The sequence below is a fragment of the Tiliqua scincoides genome, chromosome 2 (assembly GCF_035046505.1).
Source record: "Tiliqua scincoides isolate rTilSci1 chromosome 2, rTilSci1.hap2, whole genome shotgun sequence".
NCBI classification, from domain to species: Eukaryota; Metazoa; Chordata; class Lepidosauria; order Squamata; family Scincidae; genus Tiliqua; species Tiliqua scincoides.
Window position 1 is genome coordinate 118,243,436 of NC_089822.1, and position 27,460 is coordinate 118,270,895.

General features: G+C 47.1%; 1 protein-coding gene across 1 annotated transcript in view; it reads right to left on the minus strand.

Moving 5' to 3' along the window:
- Positions 1–26,091, minus strand: part of LOC136639415 (metabotropic glutamate receptor 6-like) — a 30,212-nt gene extending 4,121 nt beyond the window's left edge. The window contains exons 1-9 of the mRNA XM_066613581.1: positions 25,597–26,091; positions 18,557–18,773; positions 16,433–16,568; positions 16,181–16,335; positions 15,093–15,233; positions 13,608–13,808; positions 12,892–13,031; positions 6,096–7,031; positions 1,428–1,653 (exon numbers count right to left, since the gene is read on the minus strand). Coding sequence (XP_066469678.1) covers positions 1,428–1,653; positions 6,096–7,031; positions 12,892–13,031; positions 13,608–13,808; positions 15,093–15,233; positions 16,181–16,335; positions 16,433–16,568; positions 18,557–18,773; positions 25,597–26,091 — 2,647 coding nt within the window. The remainder of the gene's footprint in view (positions 1–1,427; positions 1,654–6,095; positions 7,032–12,891; positions 13,032–13,607; positions 13,809–15,092; positions 15,234–16,180; positions 16,336–16,432; positions 16,569–18,556; positions 18,774–25,596) is intronic.
- Between the last annotated feature and the right edge of the window lie 1,369 nt (positions 26,092–27,460).

Genomic DNA, 27,460 nt, shown 5'->3' on the forward strand with positions numbered 1-27,460 from the left:
GGATTGTCAAGTGTACTCCTGGACTTTGCCCAGTTTATTGTGATTCTTGGTCTGAGATTCCTTATGAGACAATGGGGGGTGGTTGTTGTTATAGGCTCTTAGTCATCCCTTGCTCTGAACTTCTGAACTCCCAACCAGCCATTGCCCGTTCTTGGTTTCTCGCATGCTCCCCATTGCTATACCCTCCCAGCTTGGGGAGCTAAACAAACAGCCAGGGTTCCTAACATTCTGATGGGATCTATGGGAGTTTCTGTGTGGGCTGTGAACTTTCAGCAGTAATCAACTATTGATTAATCCATTTTTAATCATGGGAAAATATTGATCCAGGTGGCTGACAAAGAACATGTGAGCTTATTTTGGGAGATTGTTGTGCTTCTAGTGTGCTACTGGAATAAGGAATGAAACGGGAAACAAAATATTAAATATCGTCTTGGTTTTCTAACAGTGGCAGCAGGGCCAGCCCATCCATGAGGTCAACTAAAGCTGTTGCATCAGGTAGCAGGCTGGTGGGAGGGCATCCACTTGCTTGCCTCCACTGACCCTCCTCCCACTCCCTGGATTAGAAAGCAGGGAACAAAAGGAAGGTGTGTGTGGAAGAGAGGAGAGCAGTGGACTAGAGCAGTGGTTCTCAAACTTTGGGTCAGGGCCCACTTTTTGGTGGTTCATGAAACTGAAAAGGATGATTAGGCTATGTGCATCAAGGGTTAAACAAGCTGCTACCTTGTGGGGGAGCACTCCTGCCCAATCACCATTATAGCCACACCCCTTGGCATTTATAAATCAGGCCTCAGCCTCTAGGGCAGTGGTTTTCAACCTTTTTCATCTCACAGCACACTGGCAAGGCACTAAAATGGTCAAGGCACACCATTGGTTTTTGGACAATTGACAAGGCACACTGCCAGTGCGAGGGGGAGGCTCACACCCCCCATTACTAATAATTCCTGTGGCACACCTGTGTACCGCTCACAGCACACCAATGTGCCACGGCACAGTGGTTGAGAATGGCTGCTCGAGGGCCTCTCAAAAGTTTGAGAACCACCGGATTAGAGTGTCGGAGGAGCAGAGGACGGCCATGGCCTTATAAGGGGGCATCAGTTGGCACACTGCCTCAGGTGACAACAGGAGGTCTTGGGCCAGCCCTGAGTGGCAGCTTCACACTGTTAAGTATCCCACTCTAGCAGTGCAAGCTCGGGAGTGTGCAAATGGGTGTGCAGGCAAGCAGACGCTCCAGGGGGATGAAAGTGCTTTTCATCAGCTGCCCCGTCCCCCTGCCCCGAAGGCACAGCGGTGCTGGGAAAGGCTGCGGGTCATCCGACGGGGAGGCGGGGGGGGAGGGGGGTACTTACGGGGCAGGCGGAGGACAGACAGGCGTCGGCGGGTCTCGAAGGGGCGAAAGAGAGAGCGATACCTACTTGGCGGCTACTTACTGTCCGGCTTCTCGTCTTTGCTCTCGCCGTTCTGCGCGCCCTTCTGCGAGAGCCTCGTGGAGGCGTTGACTGCCGTGGCCGCCGCCTTGAAGCTGCGCTTGCGCTTCTGCACGTTCTGCTCCGGGTGGAAGATGATCACGTAGACCTTGGGCGCGTAGAGCATGCCGAGGGACACGAAGGCGCTCAGGCTCATCGAGATGGTCAGCGTCGTCGTCTGGATGTAGATCTGGCGGGAGGCAGGGAGAGAAACGGCACGCTCGGGCTGCAGTCCTGCCCGCACTCTCCTGGGAGTAAGCTCCACTGACTAGCCTGGGACCTACTTCTGAGTAGACATGCCTAGGATTGGACTCTCAGGCGGCAGCCCTACCCACACTTTCCTGGGAGTAAGCTCCATTGACTATCGTGGGACTTACTCCTGAGTAGACATGCCTAGGATTGGACTCTCAGGCTGCGATCCTATCCACACTTTCCTGGGAGTAAGCTCCATTGACTATCGTGGGACTTACTCCTGAGTAGACATGCCTAGGATTGGACTCTCAGGTTGCGATCCTATCCACACTTTCCTGGGAGTAAGCTCCATTGACTATAATGGGGCTTACTTCTGAGTAGACAGGCATAGGATTGCTCTCAGGGTCGCCAGTGGGGCTGAGAAGAAACGTTTAGGCAGCATTGAGGGGTCAGGCTGGCTCGGTGAGCTGCACTGCTTCCGGGGCGTGATGAAGGAACGGACGGGGGGGGGGGCTGAAGAAAGCCCTCTACATCGGAAAGCCTCAGGCCCACAGGAGGGTTCTGACCAACTGCCTTCCCGAAATGTGGCTTGTTCTGCATGCAAGGATTCGACCAGGGACGTGTGGTGGGGGAGGCAGGTGAGGCAGTGCCTCCCCACTGGTGAGTTGAGAGTGCTTGAGCGCCTCCCACGGTGGCGGTGCTTTTGGAAGGACTCCAGTGGGGAGGCACTGCCTCACCTGCCTCCCCACCCACAGAATGCCCCTGGATTCCACCACCCCACGGGAACTTTCGAACAGCAGGGCACACATTCGAAAGTGAGACGAGCCAAAAGTGCTTCACCACTTGATTTTGTGGGAGGGGGACTTGTTAGGGCTGTTTCAGCTCCCTCACACCCAATCTCCTAGAGCAGGGGTGTCCAAAGTTTTTGGCAGGAGGGCCACATCATCTCTCTGACACTGCGTCGGGCGCCAGGAAAAGAAAGAATTAATTTACATTTAAAATTTGAATAAATTTACATAAGTTTAGATAAATGACTATATTAAAGATGAACTTATATGAATGAATGAAGGTCTTGCAATAGCTCAAGGCCTATAAAAGGCCTTGCACAAAGCAAGGCTGGCCTTTCCTTTGCTGCCACTACTGCATCAGAGACATGAAACAGCAAGCAGTGGAGGGAAGCCCTCATCCCACAGCTCACACAAAAAGGTCAAATAGTTGCCTTCACGTTGAGAGCAGTTGTGTCGGGCCAGTGCGGGCTGCAACAAATCTCCGGAGGGCCAGAGGCTCATTGGAGACTGGGGGCTCCCTGAGGGCCACATTGAGAGGCCTCGAGGGCCACATGTGGCCCCAGGGCCAGGGTTTGGGCACCCTTGTCCTAGAGTGACGCTGCAATCTCGCACACACTTTTACGGATGCAATCCTATCCACACTTACCTAGGAGTAAGCACCATTGACTATAATGAGTCTTACTTCAGAGTAGACATGCATAGGATTGGGCTCTAAGCCCCACTGAATTTAATGGGGCTTCTGAGTAGACACGCATAGGATTGCCTTGTTAGGGCCCAATCCTATCCTATTTTCCAGCACCGCCGCAGCCTTAGTGCAGCCTTGAGGTCAGGGAACAAATGTTCACTCACCTTGAGGAGGCCTCCATGACTGCCCTCTCACTGCTTGATGCAGTACATGCCTCATTGCCATGGCTGCATCAGTGCTGAAAAGTTGGATAGGACTGGGTTGCAATTCTCTGCAAGCTTTAGGTGAACCCCTGCCAATTGATTGCATTGGACATTAGCACACCCAGTTCAGCACTGGATCAGGCTATAAGGGCATTTACGGCATTTAGGAAGTCAGCCTGGGGTTTATCTTCATAATTCAGCATTATCTAAATTTCTGGTAGCCAAAGAACATTTATGTCTAAATTGAAATTGGCACATTGGGGTGGGGGGGAGAGAAGTGTTCTGGTCTGAAGTAGTGGGGCTTTACTCATTTGTATCCCAATCCTGATTTGGATCAGACCCCCTTCCCCAGCTTTGTTTTACCCCAGGAGAATGTTGCACTGGCACCTTTTCTCCTAGGGCAAACAGCAGCTGCAAAAGGGGCTGATGCATAGTGGGATCACAGGAGGCAAGCTGATTTTCCCACTGTTGGGTTCTGGATGTGCATTTACAATGTAACTGCAATTCCCTTGCAAGGGTAAAACAACTGGGGAGGGGCAGTTGTGAACAGAAAAATAGGCCAAGCCTCCCTCCTTTCCTTAATCGAAAATTACAGCTTGCTGAGCCTGCTTCTCATTGAAAACAGAACTTGGGTCTTTGGGACATCTCGGTAACAGAGATGTTGCTTGTCTCTGAGCATCATGGCTGAGTAAAGATTTGAACTGGGGTTACCCTGGCACAGGTCAAGCACTCTATCTGCTACCTTACTGACCATATCGTGTCTTAAAATCTCCTCCAAGTCTGCATATTCTTCTCCTTAACTGCGGAACTACCTATTGTAAAAGCTACAGAGCCATCACAGTGTCAACCCCCCACTTGCTATGTCTAGCACAATGTACAATATGAAGTAATTGCACTATATGTTTCCCTATACCTGCCATTCATTTTGTGCTGTAAGGAGTAGGGAAATGCACAGTTCAGTTGTGCCAGTCCTATGTTTGACTTTTGAGATGTTAGTTATGAGGCAGAGAGGGACATGGGCAGTGCCAGACCCTGCCCTATGGCATCTCCTCACTCACCCCTGATGGTGGCACTGGATGCTAACACTGCCACTGGTACTGAAAGCTCAGGGTTGGCCCAGCCAAGTGGAATCTCAGCCAGTGACAGGAAGCAGTGACAGCTTCCCATTTCTTCCAATGTCTAGTCCTGTCCTGAAATCTTCAAGGAAAGGTAGCCCTCATTCTACCATTTTTGCCAGCATGATTTTTTTAACTGCTGAGTTCCTCTTCTAAGCAGGCCTGTGCTTGTGATAAGCAACTCCCCAGAAGTTAAATGTCTGCACCAAGGACTGTCATGAATTTTGCAGTTTCCATAATAATTAGATCTGGATTAAAGGACTATTAGTTGAATCACCTGCATTTAAATTGATTAAAGGGAAAGGGCAACTACATATTATCAAAAACTTGCTTCAAGTGCCTTTCTGAGAAGGGTAGTGAAGGACAATTGGCTGTTTAACAAATAAACGCTTCTGTTCACAGTTAGAATCAAAAGTTAACTTACAATACTGTACATAAACATAAGAACATAAGAACAGCCCCACTGGATCAGGCCATAGGCCCATCCAGTCCAGCTTCCTGTATCTCACAGCAGCCCACCAAATGCCCCAGGGAGCACACAAGGCAACAAGAGACCTGCATCCTGGTGCCCTCCCCTGCATCTGGCATTCTGACATAACATGAACTCTGTGTACAACAATTTTCCCTGATATGGCTGGATGCTCAAGACTGAGAATGCACCAGAAAGGATATCCTTCCCCCCAGAGGTTTGTCAAAATCTTAGTTTAGGAATAAAACAAGACTAGCAAAAGCCCTATGTGATGTGTCCCCTGCTGGTCTTTACCATTTCCAACTGCAGGTGTGGAGCTGACTATTTTAATGCTTCCCCATGTAAAAATTTCCATGACAAAACTATCATGTCAAGAAGAAGTTGCTAAGTTAGCCTTTTCCCCTTCGTGCTAATTTTGTACTTGGAAGGAATCTTTTAAATGGTGAATAATTAACACTGTCAGGTCCCCCACTTGCAATCTAAAGTGATACGGCCCTGCAAGAACCAATTCATGTGGGCCTTCTGCTCATCTCTTTGAGCTCTGAAGGCCAATATCCGGAAGATTTATGAACAGCTTCCTGATAGGTTGGGGAAACAACATTGGAGGCTGTGACTGGGAAGAGGTAGGAGAGGGGTGGCTTAACTCTTCCCCTCCTTCCCAAAGAACTGTTCTCCACCTGAGCTGCATTTCAACCTATGGGGGAAAAGATACAGGGTCCCCATATCTTTTTCCCCATGTAAAACACCCTCTTTCTCTTTGTGTGGAGATAAGGTGGGGCAGTTTTGACTAGAAGGGAAAGCTTAAGCAGTTGAGCCCTCCTGCTGAAACTGACAGCTTCCTATAAAAATAGTTTTTTTTACAGACTGTTCATGCATCTCCCCCATACGGTCTAATTTGGCTATTATTTTCTGCTGCAACCATTCCATACCACAGAGTCAGCATCAGGGGTTGACTTTGTTGGGCAGCTGCCATGGACCCGGGATCCTCAGAGATGCCCAACACTGATCCCTGAGTCACCTCTATGCCCATAGCCTTTGTCTGGTGGTGACAAAGTGGCTCCCTGAGGGGCAGGACAAGAGGTGGCCCATGGTGAGCTGAGGGCCCCCAAAAGAAGGGCCTTGCCCTCTTGCTTCCATGTTCTTTGCCCCGCCCCCCATTTCTCAGTCTCATTGCTCCCACCTTCTCTGCTGACTGTGCAGTGCCGAAGAAAATTGGCACGAAGGCCAGCCAAACTATGCATGTCGTGTACATGGTGAAGCCAATGGGCTTGGCCTCATTGAAGTTCTCGGGCACACCTCGGGCCTTGATGGCATAGACAGTGCAGGTGACCATCAGGATGATACTGTAGCTGAGGCAACTGATGATGGATAGATCTGACATGTCACATTTGAGCACCCCTTGGGCAAACTCAGGGTTGGGTGTGCGCTGTTCTTCGTAGTCAATGATGCTGTGGGGGGGCTGGACCCCCAGCCAGATGACCACGGCCACCACTTGCACTGACATGAGGCTGAAGGTGATGGCTAGCTGGGAGGTAGGGCTGATGAATTTGGGTGGGGTCACCGACTTCTTGCCTTGCTCGAAGATACGGTAGATGCGGTTGGTTTTGGTTAGCAAAGCTGAATAGCTGATGGCCATGCCCAAGCCCAGGAAGAGGCGCCGGAAGGCACAGATGGTCACGCTGGGCTCAGCAATCATCAAGAACGTGATGAGATAGATGAGGAAAATTCCAGTGAGCAGGACGTAGCTTAGCTCACGACCCGAGGCCCGAACGATTGGTGTGTCATTGAATCGGATGAATGTGATGACAGTGAAGATGGTGCTAAGGATGCCCAAAATGGCCAAGAAGATGGGCAGTACTGCCCAGGGGGAGCTCCACTCAAGTTTGACAATGGGTGTTGGGCGACAGGCTGTGCGGTTGAGGTTGGGTCTCATGTCAAAGGGGCACATTTCACAGGTGAACTCATCCAGTTGGTACTGGTAGCCATCGCACAGTTCACAGTGCCAGCAGCAAGGCACCCCTTTCACCATCTTTTTCCTCTCGCCCGAATTGCAGGGAAGACTGCACACTGAGCTGGGGATCTCCTTCTGACCGCCTGACCACTGCATGTCTTCGATCTGTGGGAGGCAGAGAATAAAACAATGAGCTTCAAACTGGTTTTCAAACTGTGCATCTGAGAACTTGGGGGATTCCTAGAAAGCTCCTCAGGGTTCTAAAATGACAAGATCAGTGATAGAAGACAAACTTCCCTGAAAAAGACATTTTTACCCACTCCAGCTGATCTGCAGTTGGTAGCTGCAGAGGAATGTTGCTTCAGGCTCTCAGCTCACACAAGTCAACAGGGAGGTTCAATTGGTCTGGCCGTTGCCTTGTGACCTGAAGGCATATCCTAGAATATACCCCAGAATCCTTTGCAACATGTAAGGTTTCATGGAAGATTATCTGGAGTGGAAACTATTCCCTGAAGGGAGAAAATGAAAAACGCTGCCATGGTGTGTACTGGAAGCAGGGATTTTGGAGACTTAGAAATGGTATGATTATTTTGATACAATTTGCATCCATTTATCTCATGCTTCTTAAACCGAGCTCTGGGATGTGCTCATGTGGCCTTTTATCTTGGCAACATCTCTGTGAAGTGGGTTAGGCCGAGAGTGATTGGCCCAGGTATACCTCAGTGAATGTCCTGGCTTAGTGGGGATGCAAGCTGACACCTCTGCTCAAGTTTAGCTCCACTGCATCACATCAACTCTTTGCACTGCCACGATTAGCTTTTCCTTCAAGTATTAGTGATGTGAAAGGCATAGTCCAGTATGCATCAGTTTGGTGTGTGTGTATATATGTGTCTTCCCCAGCAAAAGAATATTGCTTTTCAAGTTCTATGAACATGTAGGATTTGTGTAACATAAGCGCTACTTTGAAGAAGAAGGTTTGAGGGTCCAATCCTATCCAATTTTTCAGAACCAGTGCTGCTGTGCCTATAGGTTATGCACTGCTTCCGGGGTTGGGAAAGCAGTCTTGGAGGCCTCTTCAAGGTATGGGAACATTTGTTCCCTTACCTTGGGGCTGCATTGCAGCTACCCCTGTGCTGGAAATTTGGATAGGATTGGGCCCTCAGTCTTCTGCAACAAAAGAGTAATGATGACACATTTGCAGCGTACTTTATCGGTTGAAAAGTGGAAAGAAACTGAGCAGCAGGACTCTGCTAACTAGACAAGGGCATGCTTGCACCACAAACTTGTATTGGTTTTACACCAGTTTAACAGTCTTGATTTCTCCAGAGAATGCTGGGAACTGTTCTTTTATAAAGGTGTTAATAATTCTTTGCCAGAGACTGTAAAAAGACAGTTCCCAGGATTCACTGGAGAAAGAGAATGGCCATTAAAATAATAAAAGTCTATGGTCTAGAGCAGGGGTGTCCAAACCTTCTTGGCATGAGGGCCACATCTTCTCTCTGACACTGTGTCAGAGAGAGTTTAATTTACATTTCAAATTTAAATAAATTCACATAAATGAATATATTAGAGATGGAACTTATATGAATGAATGAAGGTGTTGCAACAGCTCAAGGCCTATAAAAGGCCTTGAACAAAGCAAGGCCAGCCTTTTCTTTGCTGCTGCTGCAGCATCACAGATGTGAAACAGCAAGCTGTGGAGGGAGCCCTCATCCCACAGCTCACACGAGAGGTTGAACAGTTGGTTGAGAGCTGAGAGCAGTTGCATCATGCCAGTGTGGGCTCCAGCAAGTCTCTGGAGGGCCAGAGGCTCATTGGAGACTGGGGGCTCCCTGAGGGCTGGACTGGGAGTCTTCAAGGGCTGCAGGTGGCTCCATGGCTGGGGTTTGGGCACTGGTGGACTAGATCAGGGGTGGGCAAACTTTCAACTTTATGGATCCTGGACCTTTAACAGTTGTATAGAAGAGGGAATTTCAGCAGGTGCAGCTTGTCGTCTTACAGATAACAAGCTCTACCTGCTGAAATTGTCTCTCCTACACAATTACTAAAGATCTAGGATCCCTAAAGTTGAATGTTTGCCCACCCCTGGTCTAGATAGCTGGAGAGGCAACCTTTTCTCTCCTCCCACTGTCTTGTATCAAAAAGAGCAACTGTGTCTTATACCTTGCCAAGAATCTGTGGGTGGGGTGATACAAGCTAAGTGTTCTGACAATGTAAAATCCAAATACACGTTGTCAAGGTGCAGAACAATGAGCTTGAGGTGAGTCTGGAAAATGAGTACAAAAGTAAAGTGTTATTTTTGGGGGTGTTTTTGTTTTTGATGTGCTGACTATGAATCCATTGGGTGCTGCCTTGGGCAATTTGATCTTTTAAACAAGATTCAATGTGGATGTCCTCTGCTGTTATAAATGACTTCACTTTCTTCTTCCATGAAAACTTCTCCTGCAGTTACACTCTGCTAATCAGACTGTGCAATAGGCCCTCTCTTTGTGGAACCCAGTTCAGCCTCCAGTGAGAAGCAGGGCCTTTTTGGTCACAGTCCGGATCCTCTGGAACACCCTCCTGAGACATGTGTGTCTGGTCCCCTTTCTGCTGCCCTTTCAAAAGGCAAATTAAGACCTTTCTCGTCAAAAGTTCTTTGGTGTAGAGTTGCTGATCTTTCAGTTCTGTTGCACTTCTTCATTTCAGAATAAAGAAAAAAAACCTAAATCTAGTTGTATTTATATTCACGGCTGTCTTTAATATTGTTATATTTTAGATTTTTATGTTGTATATTGATTGACATTGATTTGAAAATCAGTAAAATTATATTTTAATTTAAAGAAAGTCTTTATGTTATATTTATGTTCTGTTAGGCTGTATGCATAAAGCAGATGGGAAACTGAAACAGGGTCACCCTCCTAGCCTGTTGCCCTCACACTAAGCTGCCCCAAAAGAGAATCTTACATAATTAATTTTAATGACTATCAATGTGTTACATAACCTTTCCCCATTCTGACCTCCATCCCAGTTGTGCCTAGTACAGGCATCTCTGAGGAGGGGCACCAATTCTGTTTGGACGGCATCTACAGTATGCACTGATGAATGCATTAGCCTTATTAAAGTATTATCAGGCTATGAAAACTGCAGCATCCCTTATATGTTCCTCTATGGATGATTTGACAGAGCCAAGATGCTGGAGCTTTACTGCAAAGCGCAGACTATACAGTGAGCCTGCAACGTCGGGTACTTTTTGATGGTAATCCCTTCTGATGGTAATCAAGGGATTGCATCCACAAGCAACATGCCAGCTTTTGCCCATTGTGGAAATGCACAAGGGGAATGAATACATCTGTCATTTGATAGTAACTTGCTGTTCTTGGCACCAGGCAGTCTCAATTGTATAGCTTGCGTTGCATTTGCATCAGCTTCCTGGTCACTAGGTAACCTCATGGGAGCACTGAGTGTTGCTGGTTGAATGGGGGTCATGTCGTGCCCAGAAATCGCAAACTTGTAGGGCAGCTGGTAGATTTCATTTAACATGTGCTTGCATATAATGCCTGTGTTAGATTTTCAGACCCAAGGATAGACTAGAGGCTGGAATTAGGGGGTCTGAAAGGCTTTATACTTGCTGATAGTACTGGATTGGCCCTCCTGTATCATGAGACTTTTCAAGCCAGGAGAGCTTCGGGTCATTACATGAGTCTCTTGGCTGAAATCACTTGCAGTTCTCCCTCAACCCACAACCACTAGTCCTGACAGGGTGGGTAGCTATTCCAAGCTGGTGATCTTTGGCACCTGACTGTCAGCCTCACCACATTCGATGATACCAATATATGTGCCCACATGTTCTCTGGATGCTGGCAGAGACGGACTAATCAGCTTCACTTAGTACACTTTGACCTGAAGTCATTGTACTTATCAGACACCAGGAAGCCCCTGACTGTTCTTCCTGACCACCAGCGTCACATACTCGGTTGGAGGTCTGCGCAATTACAGTCTTTGCCCTGAACAAACCAGATATTCCTCTGCCCTGAACATGCCATACTACTATTAGGTTGCACCTTAAAAATACCTGGTTTCTTAACTCATTCATAAGTCTGAACTTTGAAGTACAGTGGTCATGTGACATTATATTCATCAAACAAGGCTGATGGAACAGCTGATAACCAATACCCAGACATGGTTGGATGGCCACTGTTATTCTGATTTACCATGACTTATGACGTCTGTGTGCGCACCTGTGTAGAAGTTTTGTTTGCTCTACTTTTACAATGTTGATAGCATTACAGGCATGCGTTGCTTAACAACCTTTTGCCTATACGATGGTGGTCAAAGCACAACAAAGAGGCTCTTAATGATGCAATCAGGTCTCCTGTAGACTGCAGCAGAGTGTCTGTTTACACCACAAAGAGGCTCTTAATGTGAAGAAGAGGCAATCCGTCTCCACTAGCCTGTGCAGCCAGTGAGTGTCTGGCAGGGAGTGTCTGTTTACATAACAAAGGCACTAGACTGGGCTGAATGTTCACTTAATGACATAACTGCATAACAACGGGGATCGGAGAACATATCCCCATTGTTAAGTGATGCACACCTGTATATGCACTTTCTTCTTTAAGGACATGTAAAATCCTTGTGGCCAGGCTGTTTCAAATGTCCTTATGGTTGTTAATAAGAAGATTAGTGGAGCCCAAATGCGATGGCATCAACAAACATGTAGGCAGCTAGTGGTGATCTCACTATTATACATGGTAATTGTTAAGCCATGCAAGTGTATAACAGTATTGTGAGGATTTGTGTTTTATACTCCTGTCTCATCAGACTATAGCAATCCACACTGAATCTCTCTCCTTGTACAAGATCTCCAAATTTATATTCCTGTGCCCATCTAGCATGTCTTGTGTGTTTCGAACTAGGTTGACACATGAATGATGGGGAAGACATCCATCTCTTGAGTGCTGATGGCAGCACAGTTTGATCTCTGTTACCTCCAGGGCTTTCTCCAAACCTCACAAATGTGGCTTATGTCAGTCTGCATAGATGTTCCTATACTCAGAATCCTGCACTGTGACAGACCACATGTTTGCCTTTCCTGAATTTTAGAGTCTAGTTTCCCCGTATGAACATAAGACATAAGTCAAGTACTGTATAAGGCAAAATGCCTATAGTTCCAATGTCCTGCCAAACAAAGAAGCAGGGCAGTATTGCACTCTTTGTCCGCCAGTAGCATAGCTGGGGGGTGGGAAACAGTAAGTACTACAGTTGCCGCAATGTGCCATGTAAGCAGCCCCTCCCACTCGCTGTCAGAGCCATTCTGGGCAATGCTGGCAATGTGCAGGACCTCGCCAACCAAACGGTATCTCCTGTGTGCTGCTGTCACTGCCCGGAATGGCTCCAACAGCAAGCAGGAGGGGCTGCTTACCCGGCACATTGCGGCACCTGCAGTAATTACTGTTTTACTCCCTCCCTCTAGCTACACTACTGTTGTCTGCAGGTGTGATGGCTCATTAGCTTGGTATGTATGTAGAAAGTGAAGAGCCATGGATGCAGGACAGGCAAAAGAAAGTACTTCTTCAGTCAACACATAATTCAACTGATGGAACTGGCTGCTGCAAAATTGGGTAGCAGCCACTGACTTAGAGGCTGAGATAATGGATTTCTGGGCTGAAAGGTGGGTCTTGGACCTTTGAGTGGCAGCTTCACGCAAAAGGTCAGGGGGCTTCCTAGTAAGCCAAAAGTCAAAGTCACAAATCGGTAGGCTTCAGGTACTGTTGACTGCCACTAACTGAACACAACTATGCAAGGCAACCAGTGCTAGGCAAGCAAAGCTGGGTGCCATACAGATGGACTAACCAAATGGTTTGCCCCAATATTCATTCCATGTTCCTGCTTTTAAATGGCAGTTTTGGTCAGAAATATGGGACTGCATATCACACCAGCTTTTTCTTTATATCTTCGTTTTAGCACATCAGATGAATACATAAAAGGTCAGCGCTGCTGAATTCCCACACTGATCCCGGCACTACCGCAACCTCGAGTCACTCACGTTCAGGCGCAAGTATTCCGTCCACTGCCCAATCGCCTTGTATCCAGGGGACGTAGTGTTGGTCAGCTGATACTGGAAAATGTCGTAACGGCCAGGGGCATCCCCGTTCTCATTGAACATTACTGGTGTGCCAGCGCTACCTGTAGGAAGCGAAGAGTGGCAAGTGGGATGCTGATAATGTCTGTCTCCCCCCCCCCCCAAACATGCAAGCCACCCCACAGCCCTGCTGTAGCCTCTCTTGGCTCCAATTTATAGACTCAGCAGAATCAAGCGGTATCAAGTGGTGGTATTTATTAATTTAGCCCCGTGGACTGCAGTTTTGAATGCTCCCCCCATAAATAGCTTGTTGTCCCTTCCATATCAGTATGTCAAAGGAAGCACCAGTCAGTACTTCTTCCTGGCATGTGTGACATGTATGAGGATGGAGCTTTTGTAGTTGGGGAGCATTCTAACATGTGCACCACTGCAGCCTGAAATGGTACAGTCCAGGAAAAGTTTTACCATTCTTGCATGCTCCCACCCCCATCCAGAGAGAGCTGCACACTGATTGGCTGTCCCTGTTGCCCTTGCTTAACTGCTGCTGCTGTGGGTAGAACTGTTACAGTTACTTTTGTCGGAAAAGTATGCAAATTTTTAAACTGCCCTCAAATTTGCATTTGAGGATGGACTGAGCAATTCGACATCCCTGACATCCAGATTGTCCCTTCCGGTCTCACCATTGAAGTTGACAGCAAGGATGTAATGCAGCAGGGTGCGTCCATGAATGGGATCCATCTTGTCGCACACCCCAATGTGGCCCGGGCAGAGCTCCATGTGCATGTTGTGCAAGGCATGGGCCATGGCATAGACAGCATCAATGACAAACTGTACTTTTCCCTCCTGCTCATATGTTGAATCTCGACCAATCCGCTCATCCCCTGAAGGGGAAAGAAATATGGATCAGAACCATACATAGAAGGGATGCACTGTGGGCCTACACATGCCACGTTAAGAGTGGAAGACTTCTGGACTGAACCACTTAGAAACTGCAGGTGGGACTGTTTTGAATGAACAGAAACCATCTCTGAAAGAGGATAAACTAGAACAACAGAGAGAAACGGGCAGCGCAATCCTAACTTGTGCTGGAACAGGCAGGCCGGTGGGCATGCACTGTATCCAGCACAAATTTGGGGCTGGCTGAGGCTCTGCTTGAGGTAAGGGAAAACTTTTCCCCTTACTCCAGGGAGAGCCACAGTCGCCCCAATGGGTCTACTTTGATCTGTGCCACCTGATGAGGTGGTGCAGTTCCAAGCAGGAGCTTCTCCACGCCACCCAGGAACGGGAGATAGGATTTGGCATAACTGCTGGATCCTGCCCCCACCCCCCACCTGCCTGCCCATGGGCCCGCCCACTGCCTGCCCTCCCCTGCCCCAAAACACCCCCGCCCTGCTCTCTTTCTAACCCCCCCCCCCCGACACCAGCGGCAGCTAAACTCGGCTGGCATGGACCTATCTTCTCTGTCCTGCCACTGCGGAGCCTGGATTTTGCCTCCATGGGCCGGCACACCTCCATGCGCCAGCATGGCTCACTTCCATAGAGGTGCAAACATGCTTTTGGGCATGTTTGCGACCTTCCCAGGCCACAAGGGACTTGCATCGGCCCAGGGCACAGTTAGGATTGCACCTTTAGCATAGCAAACATGAATGGTAGAGGAGACACATTTAAAAATATGTCTCTGCTACCTACCATGTGAAGTGGTACAGTTAAGATTCGGTCACATCTGTCCAACATCTGTCCATGTGGCCTGCTCTACCTATGAAGTGGAATAAGGTGGTAGAATACTGAAGTGGTAGAATAATCTGCATCACTGCAGAAGATAATCTGCAGATGATAATCTGCATGACAGGTAGGAGATGCCATTTTGTATTATGCTTTCCCATGCACAAAGTTTTCTGTAAGTAAAAAGAAGAGACTGGTGGAGAGAAAGGTTGTAGAACAGCCTACTCCCTGCTGTACTCACTGCAGGGAAATTATTTTCATAAGAGGAATACTAAAATCTGTAATTCTACACCTCCACTCTGAAGTACAGGTAGTAGTATATTCCCACCTCAGAATTCTACCATCTCATTCTGCTGCTAGTACAGACCAGGCAGTGTTGATTGGTTCTGAGATTAGTTAGATGAAAATCTTGGGATCAGGTTGGAAAGACCGTGCATCCATACCTGTGCATTTCCGTGCTGCCTCATCAGGTTTTAACCCTGGGTGGGTCAGTTTGCATTTGAAGTCCTCCTCCCAGAACTCGGCAAACCAGATGTTGCGTCGATTGTTCTCCAGGGAGCGTGAGGTGAAGTACTGGTCAAAACCTGGATGAGAAAGAAAAGGAGGTCACAAGCTTTGCAGGCACCTTTCTTAGGGTTGCCAATTTTACCCCAGCCTTTGGCATTATGCCATTTACAGTGGAGGGATGTGGGGTGCCGTATTAGCCGTTGGTGATGCTAATCTCTGTGTCATGAAACTTTTCTGCAATTCATGTTTCCATTAAAGCCACAGAAGCAGGCAAGCTTGACTTTTTTCTAGTCTGTTGGCAATCACTGAGCTGTGGCCCCTCCCCAAATATTTTCCTAGCGTGAAGAAGCTGATAGGGGAAAGCTGCACCTATTCATTATTGCTTGTCATATAAAAGCCTGTCAATTAAATAAAGCAGTGAAACTGCTCGTAAGGACCATTTCTACACAGTGAGTGGGAAGGCACATGTAAGAGTTCACTCTGCCCTCCTTGTCAAGGCCAATTCCGGTCTTTCCATTTTAAGAAGGATTGAAGTGTCCATTTCAAGACCCTGCTTCTGAGGAATGAATGCAGAATAATTGCCAGCTCTGATCCAGTACTCCTTGGTTGTCATGGAACTGTTAAAATCCCTACTCCACCCCTAAGTGTGCAGCACTACTGTGGGGAAAGTCCACCCTGTTGACACTCTTTGGCTGCCACAGAGATGCAATGTTGGCTTAAGCACATGCTAATGTACTCAAGTCCCCCCTAAAACAGATTAGTTGCCATTTAATGCCCTTTAAGAACACCCAGTTACACTCACAATCAGGGCAATTACAGAGCGGTGCTTAAGAGCGGATTGTCTCTTGACAAATTATACTTACAAGTGTACTTGAGGAGAAAGAAACAGGAAGAACAGTCAAACAGCTGAAGTTCCATTTTCCAAACTATTTTCCCAGTTGAGGGAGTATTCTTTCTCCTACTATGGCAGGCCCTAACGCCTTACTTATGCGGGGGGGGGGGGGGTGTCACTGTTTGTCATTACCTTCAATAGAGGCCCGTTTTGGTAAGATGGTGACTGCTCCTTCAGCCACCTCCTCCTGCTTCAGAATGGGGGAGATCTTGGAGCCCCAACTGTCAGAGCCCACCCACAGGAACTGCCCAGTCAGGTTGGCACGGCGTGCAGCCTCCAACACTCGCCTGCAGAAGGCACATGGGAGAAGTGAATATTTCAGTCAACCTTCCCTCCCCCTCCCCCAAAGGATGCTTTGGGTACTGAAGCTGATGGTGCACTCACTTGATGTCATCCTCATTTGCAAAAATGATGATGCCGCGGGCATTGGGGGTCTCCATCAACCGCTTGATAAGCTTGTCAAACTCACCCGGTTTGGGTTCTCGTGGGATCTTGATGGACTGGGCGATACAGACGCCACCTGACAAACACAAGAACGCTTCAGGAACAGAGGTCATTTGGACCTGAATAGGCCTATTCTAACCCAGACCTAAGGCAACAAACCATGCTAACACTATGTCTGCATTGTAGCTCCCAGTTTCTTTCACTGTCTTTTCAGATGCTGCTGGATACGGGAATTTCATGGCCTAAAATCGAGACTCCTGAAGATTGGTCCTTACTTAGGGAAAGCAAATTATGTCCTTTAGCTGTGTTTTCTATGGCCAGGCAGAAGAACCAGCCTCAGTTCATATTTCAGGTGGCAGAGTAATTGATGACAGTCCCTCAAATCTGTTCTGAACATTTATAGCAGAATCTGAATCTTCCACACACGTCATTGTTAGCCTGGCTAGAGATGAGAGTGACCATAGGCAAGTATAAAGTTCTTTCCCCTTACCACTGAATTAATGTGATCTATAGATTAGATATATGAGCCTTATATATCTATAAGATATATAGATTAGATATATGTGTTTAAGATCAGTTAGAGGCCCTGTTCTTTGGTCTGCTGTTTGGAATAAGATCTTTTTGGTGGTGGCTCCTCAATTATGGAATTTGCTTCTCAAACAGATTCAGCATCTTCTCTCCCTTGCTGTTTTTCAGCAGAACCAGAAGATTTCCTTCCTGTTTTGGAAGGTGTTTAATGTTTGATTCTTTGCTGTGCAGAATCTTATGGTTCTGAACTCTGCTATTTCATGTGGCTGTGGTTTAGTTTGATGTCTGATGATGCGTTTTTATATTTTTATCATGTTAAATTTGCATAAACTGTTTTGATATCTCATTTTAAAAGCAAGACACAGATGAATTAAATTAAACATATAAAGAAGGGCGGAGCGTAAATTTATCAAATAAAGAAATTACATTCTCTGTTAGAGACCCCCTCACATGATTACAATTTGCAGAGTTCTCAGAATAGGGAGGTAAGCCAGATTGAAACTGTGATGTAGGTATGCTCTTGATATTCCTCTGTAATTTCTGCAGAGTAAAAGCCTTCACAAGGCTTCCTTCTGTCTCATGGTTCCTAGCACTACTTCAGGAGGTTAGATCCTGGCCTAGGAAAGTGGATTTATCTCTGGAGGAAATAATCCTGTGGTAAACTCTGTTTATTCCCCCTGTGGGGTATATCCCAGAATATGGCTGCAATCCTATGTACACTTAGCTGAGAGTGAGCCCCATTGAACACAGTGGGATTTACTTCATAGTGGGACTTACTGCTTAGGACTATGTTACTAATGGATCTAATAAGAGTAATAATAAGAATGCCTGTGTCTTTTGCCTCTTAGTAGCCTTAGAAACACCAACTGCATTGTGAGGTGGAGGAGGAGAGGAAAGCAAGACTTGTATGTTTATCATTGTATTTGAATATTTTAACTGATGTGAGCCACCTTGGGGCATCTTTGGAGGCCAAAAGACATGATCAAAATATCCAGAACAAATAAATAATGCAAACTGGTTAAGGAACAGAGATAGAGCCCTGTGATAGAGCATCTTACTTATCTGGAAGGAACCAAACTTCAGCCTTTACTCAGCATTCCATGGTTGAGGAAACAATGGTTTCATTTCCAGGATTGTGGCTAATTCTTTACCATGGTTTCAGTATTCAGATGTAATATTTAGCCAAGATTAAGTAAGCCCAATTATGGTTGGGTGTCATGAATTGTTCTGTCACTATGGCAAATGTACCCCAAATCAATCTACGATGCATCCACTGCAGAATTTCAGCTTAGCTGCCCCTGTTTGGATCTGGAATGCAGGTCTCACCTATTATGCATTAATAGTGATGCTTTTTCTCTGCACTTACAGGCAGTCAAAAGAAGATTCTGCCTCTAACCAGCTGTAGAGCATCTTTCCTTGGTTACTGAGTGACCACAGGCAGCCCCCACACAAGGAGATTATCAGGCTGGGTTTCTAGGCAGGGATCAGCTCCTATGGCCTCTGCCGACACCCTCAATACCCATCAGTCCCTCTCACCAGCCTCGCGGGAGATCTGCACAAAGGCATCAACGCCACTCTCGCCATAATTGCCCTCGGAAGCCAGCGTGGAGACGTAATTCCAACCCAGGGCCTTGACAATGTCCACCATGGCTTGGGCCTGGTAGGAGTCAGGAGGCACCACGCGGGAGAAGTAATCATAGCGGTTGCTGTCACTGAGTTCAGGCGCAGTGGAGGCGTAGCTGATCTGGGGGATCTGTAGGGTTTGGAAGAGCAGGGAGAAAATGAGGAGTTTGATGCTGGTTTATTGCTCCACCACAGACCTTCCACCAGGCCTTTCTAGGCCTGGACTAGCCTCCCCCTCTCTATCCTTTCAATCTTTCTGCAATATTGACTTCTTCTGGAATATTTACTTTTTCCTCTTAACCCATCTCTGCCACATCCTCTTCTCCCTATCAGTGATCACTCTGCCCTTCCTACTTATCTATGTTCTTTTTCCATCAGATTGGAAGCTCCATGATGCAAAGACTCTGTCAGTCCATGCCTGATTTATATGTGACAGCATCTAGCATGTTACTAGCACAACAAAAGCGTGAAATTGTCGTAGTTCAAGAATAGAAGAAGCAGTTATGGTGGTGATGTGAGGTGACTGGTAACTGGCTCAGAAATTAAGAGAAACTAGGACCAGTGCCATGGTGAGGATGAAGCTATTGTATATACGGATCTATCTGTGTAGTGTGGGCCAAGGAGGGGAGAAGTCCTTTAGAGAAGCCAGGCCCAGCCCATCCAGGAGGCCAACTGAAACAGTTGCCTCAGGCAGTAGATTGGAGGGGGGGGGGCATTTCTGTCCATCTACTTTCCTCCACTGTGCCTCCTCCATGGGGGAGAGAGAGAGGACAAAGAAATGTGGAGGTGAGGAGAGTGCTGATCTGTAATCATTAGACAGTGGGAGGAGCAGAAGCTAGCATATCATTAGATGGGGGGCAGGATTTGGCATGCCATCAGGAAATCTTGGGCTGGGCTGGCATCAACTAATGCCTTGAACTTGTTTGCTCTGATGTAGTAAGTGTGAAGCCCTCAATCTCTGTTCTCTCTCATTCAGTGACAACTTTCCCACCCTGCGGAGATAGGGGCTCTAGGGATAAATGGATTTGTGTTGAGACAACAGTGAGGGGAGAAGGGTTAAAACAGTGTCCCCTGTAAGGGGTCCATGCTGGTGTGTGAAAGCCTTCTGTAGCTGTGTGGTGTTGCAACTATGTTGCAATACCACTTTCAGACTTTGGCAATGAAGTCCTGATGTTATTGCTAGAGGTGTTTGAAAATAGTTTTGCTATTTCGCTCAGCCCATTGTTTTAACTGAAAGGCTGTAATCCTATGTTACTCACCAGAAACAAACACCTCTAGCAATTGCTGAACTTCTGGGTTGCTGAGCTCTCCACAACACACAGTGCACCTTAGAGGGAACAGTGATTAAAACCCTGTCCCCCTACCCCACTGTTGTTCCAGATACCCTCATGTTTGTACACACATGGACGGGCACTCCCACAGGCAGAGCCAATCAAACACATGCACAGGCAGAGCCAATCAATGCATTTAATGTAACTTGCAGTTTGACCCCAAGACTGTTTCTTTTTGACTCTGTGTGGCAGGTCAGTTAGCCGGACAGGTGGTCTGTATTGTTCAGACAATTATATTATAGGGAGATCAAAATCCTTATCTCTGATGTTTTGCCTCTGTGTGACCAAGAGCCCCCTCTGTAGGGCACAGAGGTTTTCCGTTTCTGTTCAACATCCAGAAAATCAAAGTCCCAAGAAATATTATTTAATGTGACCAGCCCAACAGGGGTATATTACTCTGTTCCTGTGATCTGCGGTAGTTTCTTGATGTTATTTTAGGCATTACTTTTTGTACCTGGGAAATGATTCCTGAATGCAAATGGTTACATGTGTCACTCATTTATGAGTAGCACACATGTGTATGTAAATCCACATGATTTTGTTTGCAAAACACATGCACTTGGGGATCTGGACTTCTGACAGTCACCATCGCTGTGCATTTTGCTGGCACATGCTGTGATTGACAGTTCATACATTCAGCAGAATCAAGCAGTGTAGAATTTTCTGGACTGCTTCAAGCTCTGTCTGTGGGGGCGGCTGGATTTCACATATTTGAATGTTCCCCCCACAGGAAGAAAACTTCTCTGTGCGTGTAGAAAAATAACATCAGGGGAAAAGCTGGACTGAACCCTTTTCCCTGGCATGTTAGATTTCTGTAAGGAAATCTGCGTTTTTGTTTTTTTGTACAGTGGTATAGTTTAGGAAAACGTTTAACACTGGATTCTGCTGACTCCTGCTGTATGAACTGGGTCAGCACGTGTGAATGCCAGTCACATGCAACTGCACATACATGCACCGTGCACTTGAGAATTTATTTTTGAGTACAAAATTTTTCATGTGAAGTGGCTCTTACACAGAATTGGTTGCCTCTTCAGCACTAGAAAATGGTGGCTGCAGCATTTCAAAGAGCATGAATACACTGACTAAGAGTGCAATCCTAACCAATATTCCAGCACTGACGTAGCCACAATGCAGCCCCAAGGTAAGGTAACCAACATGCCTTTACCTTGAGGAGACCCCCTGGACCGCCTCCCCACTGCAGGATGCAGTGCATTCCACATTGGCACAGTGATGTCAGTGCTGAAAAGTTGGTTAGGATTGTGGCCTAAGAAGCATCTGAGCTTAATGCATCCTATTGCACAGGTATGGGAAATTCTAGCACTGATTGACATGCCTTGTGTGACACATAGCAAAAGCAGTGGGTTCTGGTCTGCCCTTGGACGTATACATGAACCCTGAAGCCAGATCCTACAAATTCCTCTACTTAGGATTAGGCCATGAAAGAGGGAGTATCAAATGTCAGCCCACACTGACATAATTGCCAAAATGAATTCAAACTACAGGGGTAAATCAAATCAAAATATCAAAAATCCAAACCAAATCCAGACCTCTGAAAATGTCTATCGTCTGTCCACCATACTCACATCACTGCGTTGTATTTTCTGTATTGAGAACTATGACAGAAATGTCAAGGCAGAAATTCTGAAAGGAAGGCTGGGGTTATTAGACTTGTTTACTGCCAATGCTGCCTGTGTACGTTTTGGGAATAACCCAAGGAATTCACACTGACAGGCAGTGATAGATGAAACTGGGGCCACAAGGCACTCAACAGGGTGGATCTGATCAGCCTGGCTCCCTCTCAACTCACGCCTCCCTGATTCTCTCCCAGTGTCTCAGGTAGATCTCCACATTTCTGGCTTCCTCAGCCAGGTCCCATTTTCCCAGATTAAGGACTCCTGGATCCCCATCCTTCCTCTGGCTAGACAAGAAAAAATCCTTTTTCTCTTTGATCCATAGGAAAAAGCAAATTGTCCCATTTCCCTTTTCCACTCTATCTCTCTTTCCCGCCCTCACCGGGTCTGTGAGAAGCCCCATTAAAGCGATTAGTGATGGGGATTAGGGGGGTTTTAGCAAAATGAGCAGCAGCAGCTCCAGTAAGGAAGAGCTGAGGCTGGTGGGGGGGGGGGGAGAGACTATGTCAGGCTGTGGTTGCTCAGCACTGCACGCATGTGCCAGTGAGAGCCTTTCAAGTGATCTGTGTGGCAGGATATGTACAGGTTTACATATATGTCTACCCATATATGTGTGTGTGGTTTTCCAGGCGGGGTCCAAAGCATTCCACCTCTTTTTTGCTTTGCAACTTTGGGGCACAAACTTCAAGATCACTTAATACAGGTTATTCTTTAACACTCTATAATCACTCTGTGGGACTCATAATGGGTGTGTGTGTGAAAGCGTGGTGAAAAGCAGATTCCCCCTTCCCAACTGTTTCAATGCTTGGATAAAGAAGCTGTTTCTAGAAGTGTTTGCTCTCAGTTAAAAGGAGAGCTTAATAGGTGCTTACAAACAGTTAACTGCTTTGAGAAGTCACTCTGCTCTGCTCTGTATCCATTATGCTCTTCTCATCCACATTAGCGACTGAGTGTCAGGAACCAGCGGGTGGTACCCACTCCATATTAATGAAGTCAAAGCAGATCACTTGGGGAATGTTACCCCCCCCTCCCCAAAAAAGTAATAAGATTTACAAACATGGGCTCCTGGAAAAAAGGGCACTCTGTGTATTTAGTTGCTGCTTTTCCTAATTTGTTTATATTCTCCAAAGGAGGAGGAGAAGGAAAGATGGGGAAAGAGGAGGAAATATTTATCTTCCCTTCACCCATCCTTCCTCCCTGAGCCAAACAGGCACCCACACACACAAAAACTTGCATGCAGGGTCTGCCCTATGCCTTGGTTATTAGGCTCTTTGGGACTGATGATAATATCAATGGGCTATTTATGTGGTTCAGGAAGGACAATCTGAAATTAGATGTGTATCCAAATGGGCACCAGAGTGCCACCGCTCATCACACTGCATGGCTTTCAGGAATGTCAGTTCCCATGCACGATTTCTCAGTGATATAGCAGATGCTTTGCATGCGGAGTGGAAAGTCCCAGGTTCAACCCCTGGCCTCTCCAACAGAGGGCTGGGAGAGGCCCCTGCCTGAAACCCTGGAGATCTGCTACCCATCAGTGTAGAGCAAGGTGGATGACTCTTAGAAGGCAGCTTCCGATATCCCTGCACATGTAAAGGAGGATACATGTTTCGTTGAAAGTAGTACAGGCTTGATGGACTGTATTGGCACTCTGATGAGCCTGCGTGTTCTCCACGGCTGGCTGCTCACCTGCACCAACCTTGATATGCAGAAGAGGGAAGTGCTTCCATAGACAAAAGGACCTTTGGGAGGAGGATGAAATCAAGCTTGGAGAAGCAACTCCTAAGGCGGCTCACCTGCTTCCCTTCAGCCCAATTCTAGTGATGAACGACTTGTTTCTGCATTCTGCCCTTTCTGCTAAATTTTGCTGCTAAAAAGAGGGTAGCCCGCATGTGTTGCTCTCTGTCCCTGCTGGTTGGGGGGGGAAGGGGATGGATTTCTTTAAAAGGAAGGAAGGCCTCTTAGATGCTTACTTAAATTTCTTTACAGGGAGATTATACCATGAAAGGGTGAGGAGTTTTTTGTTTGTTTTTTTGCAATATAGGAATTGGTGAGAAATGTTTTGTGAAGTGATTAAACATTTCTGAATGGACCTGCCTGAACTGACCTCCTGTTAAGATCTAGTCACAGCACCATGGACAGGTTCCTCTCCCCCCTCCTCAGATTTCTCTTGCTTTGCTTATAATCTCCCCCAACCCCATTCCTGCCTCCACTCCCAGCCACATCTCACCTCACCAGCCCTGCCACTACCAGCTGGGGGCTGCTAACAACCTCTGGTGTGTGGGAAAGAGATTGCCATCTGTCCGACAGATCAGCTGGCTCTGAATAATGCCCCCCCCACCATGCCATCCAGAGACTCTCAGCTGTGTTCAGATGTGACTGGGCTGCTGATCCATCACCAAGGGTCCAGCACAGGTTGCTTCCTTCTCTTTCTGGAAGGGCTTCTGTGTTTGTAGCTGCTGCTGAACCAAGCTCTGTTCACACAATACATTCAATGCATGTATGATCGAGATGCAACACACTCATGATTAGTATGCATCATACTACACAGTGATGTGTTATGTGCAGTGCATGTACAGCAGACCATGGGATCTATACTTCATACTTTTGAGGGGGCCAGTGCCTTTGAAAACGAACACATAGACATAAAAACATGTACTTGCCTACAGATACCTGAATATGCATACAGTACAACATAATGCATACAGTACAACATACGCCCTACAGGTAGACCACAGCTGCGATACAAGGACACCTGCAAGAGGGATCTGAAGGCCTTAGGAATGGACCTCAACAGGTGGGAAACCCTGGCCTCCGAGCGGCCCGCTTGAAGGCAGGCTGTGCAGCATGGCCTTTCCCAGTTTGAAGAGACACTTGGCCAACAGACTGAGGCAAAGAGGCAAAGAAGGAAGGCCCATAGCCAGGGAGACAGACCAGGGACAGACTGCACTTGCTCCCGGTGTGGAAGGGATTGTCACTCCCGAATTGGCCTTTTCAGCCACACTAGACGCTGTTCCAGAACCACCATTCAGAGCGTGATACCATAGTCTTTCAAGACTGAAGGTTGCCAACAAGAACAACACAATGGGCAGATAGCCCTTAGATGCAAACAGGAAACCAGATAAGGGTGGGGGAATGTGAAATGTTGCCCCTCCCCCACAAGGATCTGTTTAGAGGCCATGAAAACATGGTGAGGATTTTTAGATTTTTTTTTAAATTTTACAGATGAAAAGATAGAGAATTGCAAACATTCTCAGGGTGTGTGTGTGTGTGTGTGTGTGTGTGTGTGTGTGTGTGTGTGTGTGTGTGTGTTACCCCCTCCCCGTTCCCCATTTACTTTCACACAGACAGCCACATTCACACTGCTCACACATACCATTCAGTTACCCCTCTCTCATGCGTGCCACTGACACACTCCAGGGGCAGTGCTAAGCAAAATTACTTGAGCGTAGGTACAATTGACTTCAAGGAGACCTACCATACTTCTAAGTAGCAGCTGATTACCATTCTTTTAATGCTCCTCTCTTTCTTCTTTACACCGATTCTCACCAGTAGCTACATCAGTAGCTGATAAAAAAACAAACCCAAGCAGCTGGAATGTTTATGAACATTCCGTTATGCTTAAGCAGCTGACTAGGGAGGTCAGTATACTGAAGCTGGAATTATTATAGCCAGTAGCTCCAGGCATTTCAAAGACTGCAGTCAGAGAACTCTTTTTCCTTTTGTCACTTTTATTCATGAAACCGCAATTTTTTTTCTACAAATCTACACATTTTGTGCTTTAGTTTAATGCCTAATTCCTTTGTCTCTGTGACCACACTAAAGCGCCCTAACAGAGGAATCAAAACTGACTTGGGAAATAGATAAATTCCAAGAATCATCTCTCGAGCCAGCAGTCCCAAGGTCTCCTGGCACAGAGATCCGTTTTGACCCCGACCATCCCTCCGCTGTTTGGCCTCCTTTCCAAAGAAATGTCTGTCCCTTTACTCACGGCAAAGAGGCGGAGCACGTTGGCCACCATGATGGAGACAGAACTGGCAGAGGCCCCGATGACAGCCACCACACGCTCGGGCTTGGCAATGATGGGTGGCTCACCATTGGAGCAGCGCACATCAGATGTGTCCTTCTGGATTAGTGCCTGAACAAAAGTCAGAGACTGTTCCAAGGCATAGGTGTCACGAGAGCAGGTGTCCAGAATGCGGGCCCCCAACGTCATGTTGGGAAGCAGGTAAGGGTCACTGTTGATCTGGTCCAGGGCGTAAAGCATGGCCTCCATCCGGTGGATCCCCTTCTCCTTCTTCACTTCCCCACATGGGACTCCAGCTGGGCCACGGGCATGCACAGGGAACAGCCCTCCTAGAGTGATGTCCCCTTCGATCTTGATTGAATGTGGCTGGGTAGCTGCTTGGCCACATACCCAACCTGGGCTATGCCCCAAGGCCCACAGTGACCACAACCAAAGCATTGGGAAGTTGGTGGGGTCCATGGTGCTTCTTGCTGGGATCCAGTGATGCTTATGGCCTGGAATCAGAGGAAGAGAAGCTGAGAAAAGCTCATTCCAGGGTCCCACAATAATCAACATTCCAAGTCAGAATGAAGCTTCAGCACCTTGGCCTGGTTCACACATAAATGTGCGAGACTTGATTATTCATAAGTGATGACTGGCAGTGGAATCTGTAAACATCCTGGGCCGTAAGCACACAGGGAAGAGAAGCCAAAACCCCAGCAGAATAGAATAAAATTCCATCCAATGCACCGGAAAATGCTGTGTCTGGAGTGATGTAAGTGGAAGTTCTACCTGTGATGTTAGATCTGTGATGGCCTATTCACACATGCATATATCATCACTGGACCTTTCAGCCAAGTGGTGAACATTTGGTGTGCGAACCAGTCTTTGTCTTGACAATGGATAACATGATGCCCCAGGGAAGGTCTTCACAAGCAGGAAAAAGTGGACATAGCCATTAAAGCCTGGACGTCAGAGATATACTACCTCTGGACCATGGAGAGTCTGTTCCTAGCTATCCTGGCTAATAACTAATTAAAACTACTCCCCATATGACTTTACCTGCTTCTTTTGAAAACAATAGGCCAGTGAACATCTGCATATCCTGAGATGGTGAATCTTCTAGGTTAATTTCATATTGCCAGTAAGTACAGTATTTTCTTTTTGTTTACCCCACGTGTAGAGGTGTTTGAAAATGGCGTGATCTATCCTACTCAGAAGTAAGACCATTGTGTTCGGTAAGACTAAGGGCTCAATCCTATCCAACTTTCCAGCGCTGATGCAGCCCTGAGGTAAGTGAACAAACATTCCCTTACCTTGAAGAGGCCTCTGTCACTGCCTCCCCACTGCAAGATGCAGCATATACCCTGTTGGCATGACTGCATCAGCGCTGGAAAATTGGATAGGATTAGACCCTTAGGCTGTAATCCTATGTTACTCCCTGGAAACAAACGCTTCTACCCAGGTGTCATCCTCTGCCCTTTTTAAGCATTCAAAATGTGGAGAATGAACGTTCATGAGGTGGTTGGCAGACTCCACCGACTTACATGCAATCATCAGAATATCTGAAGAGGTATATTAATGTTGCATAGGCTGGGAATGGAGCCTGCCACCAAAATACTACCACCTCATGCACATTAACTGTGCACATTGTAATTATTGAAAAGGGTGGTATCAATTCCTGTCCCCACCTAAAACATGAATCAGAACCCACAACCTCCTTCCTTTAGCTTCCACCACTGGACCTCATGATTTCTCGTGAGAGTTGGCATTTCTGGCTATTTCCTCCAAAGGCTGGGATGGTGCCTACAGTGCATAAGACAATTGTGCTGGCCAAAGGAACTGGCAT